Consider the following 1,596-nt stretch of genomic DNA (forward strand, 5'->3'; position numbering starts at 1 on the left):
TACACTATGAAGATGCTCTAAAAAATCAGTGAGCTGTGCTCCAAAGGCAACTTCCCACAGAACTGTGTGGAAACAGCATATTGAAACACCCTCCTTAAGGATTATGCCATGGAGAAAAAAGATTTAAAACTAGCTGATTGAGTCTCAGCCTTCAGTTCGGCCCTTTTCTCTTTATATCCATTACCTGCAACAAGAACATTTGCACTTCACTAGAATCAATAAATGGTCACAGTCTTTTGCTGTAGGAGAGCCACGATTCAACAGACTAAAGAGTATACTTAATTTTTGAAAGATTCTCTTATGCTGTTAGGCTGTATGAGAGGAAATATTAATTCTAATTTGCAAACAAGTATTCCATAGTCATGCTTTTAGTAATGACTATTAATCTATTTTTTTTAAGTTGCAAACATTATGAAGAACTATTGTGATTAGTGCCTCAGTGGCATGAAAATGTCTTTTTCTGTCCCAGTACATTCAGAAGTTTATCAACGAAACTTGGCTGGAGCGCTACGGTTCTGTGCTGCATCAGGAGACACTCACGCTGCTGTGGTCCTTCATCGTGTCTATCTACTGTGCAGGTGGAGTGATAGGGTGTCTGTGCAGTGGGTACCTGACTGCAAAATACGGAAAGTAAGTGTATTTCCCAACAGCTCACTAATCAGGGCTGCAACAAGGGAAGCAACTAAACATCACTCACCTAATATAAGGGATGTAGAATTCTCACTGCCCCCTCCTGGTGCTGAATTTACTTTACTCTGCATGTCTAACTACACCTGGGTATATCAGAGAGACAAGAACAAGCAGCTATTTCTGATTCCCTCATCACAGTTTTTGGTGCTATACAATTCTTGTATTTTTGCTGAAATTTCAGTTAAAAATGAATCTCTGAAATGTCTTTGTTGGGCAATAATGCCCTAGGGAGCTCAACAACACTGCAGTAGTGCAGAAGGGGATAGACATTCTGTAGATAAAAGCTTTTTTTCTTTTTGCCTTTTTTTTTTTTTTAATTGATCGCAGCCTTTAAAAAAACTGTTCAGGCTCATTCTTCTGTAAGAATAACCAGCAAAGATAAGCAGAAGTCCCTCAGGCCACATACAGAACCCTCTCTTTGAGGGTGTCCATAAAGGACAAACCCAGAATTCTCTAGCTTGAAGTGGGCAGGGAAGCAAGTTCTCATTGAAGCTGGATTTGCTTTGTTCTGTGGAGACGTGCAGTGTTAGCAATGGGAGCTGCGCCCACAGAAGAGACGTTATAAAGACTGTTCCTTGTCAGCATTTATCCTGCAGGAATTTCCTTCAGCCTCATGGTGTGCTCACACAGTGTTAGCAGGGAAAAGAGGAATCTAGCTTCTCCCTTTCTGCTCCCCTGCAAAGACATCATGACTTTTCATAATCCGATGTGGTTGCCCTGTAAGCAATGGATTTAAACATGGCCATGGCTTGGTCTGTAAATCCAGAGAACAGGCAGACATTAGTCAAGGATCAAAAAGAAAAACCTGGATCATACCCATGTGTTGTTTGCTGTTGCAGGAAGAAATGTCTGCTGTTCAATGACGTGGTCCTAATAATAGCCACGCTGCATACTGGCTTTAGCAGG

The 1,596-nt window shown here is 41.2% G+C and overlaps 1 protein-coding gene across 1 annotated transcript in view; it reads left to right on the forward strand.

Annotated features, from left to right (window-relative positions):
- LOC104470673 (solute carrier family 2, facilitated glucose transporter member 11-like) overlaps window positions 1-1,596 on the forward strand; it is an 8,446-nt gene that overhangs the window by 1,112 nt on the left and 5,738 nt on the right. The window contains 2 exon segments of the mRNA XM_010085678.1: window positions 470-630; window positions 1,530-1,596. The exon segment at window positions 1,530-1,596 is cut by the window's right edge and continues 12 nt beyond it. Coding sequence (XP_010083980.1) covers window positions 470-630; window positions 1,530-1,596 — 228 coding nt within the window.

The sequence above is a fragment of the Pterocles gutturalis genome, unplaced genomic scaffold (genome assembly GCF_000699245.1).
Source record: "Pterocles gutturalis isolate BGI_N339 unplaced genomic scaffold, ASM69924v1 scaffold18930, whole genome shotgun sequence".
Taxonomy (NCBI): domain Eukaryota; kingdom Metazoa; phylum Chordata; class Aves; order Pterocliformes; family Pteroclidae; genus Pterocles; species Pterocles gutturalis.